This window comes from Wasmannia auropunctata, unplaced genomic scaffold (genome assembly GCF_000956235.1).
Source record: "Wasmannia auropunctata unplaced genomic scaffold, wasmannia.A_1.0 LD336083.1, whole genome shotgun sequence".
In the NCBI taxonomy this organism is placed as follows: domain Eukaryota; kingdom Metazoa; phylum Arthropoda; class Insecta; order Hymenoptera; family Formicidae; genus Wasmannia; species Wasmannia auropunctata.
In genome coordinates this window covers 69,229-69,587 of record NW_012026807.1, presented here as the reverse complement: position 1 = coordinate 69,587, position 359 = coordinate 69,229, and the positions used below count along the sequence as shown (strand labels likewise).

The following is a 359-nucleotide window of genomic DNA, read 5'->3' as shown; positions in this document are numbered from 1 at the left end:
TCCTCGCGCGGAGGCGTCCTTGCCCTCGCGCCGTTGTCCCACGGTACTTCGAACTGTGGGTTCACCTCCACCCGCGGAGGCGTCCTCGCCCTCGCGTCGTTGTCATCGTCGTCGTCGTCGTCATCATCATCGCTACTGAAAAGGTATCTCTGAAAGAAAAAAACATCGTCTTTATCCGAGAGTATTCGCGAAGCTTTTTTGTACTTACCAGGAATCTCCGACGCTCCTCGGCCTCCACCCTCTGGCCCACCATCCACGCGTCTTCCCTCTCATGAATATCTAACATGTAACACTCCCAAACGATATCAGATACACAATTTGATTTCGCGATCATATGAATAAAGCAAAACGACAAGTTT

At 51.3% G+C, this 359-nt stretch overlaps 1 protein-coding gene across 1 annotated transcript in view; it reads right to left on the bottom strand.

Annotated features, from left to right (window-relative positions):
• LOC105448714 (putative nuclease HARBI1) overlaps positions 1-286 on the bottom strand; it is a 1,524-nt gene extending 1,238 nt beyond the window's left edge. The window contains exons 1-2 of the mRNA XM_011687458.1: positions 209-286; positions 24-149 (exon numbers count right to left, since the gene is read on the bottom strand). Coding sequence (XP_011685760.1) covers positions 24-149; positions 209-286 — 204 coding nt within the window. The remainder of the gene's footprint in view (positions 1-23; positions 150-208) is intronic.
• Positions 287-359: the final 73 nt, after the last annotated feature.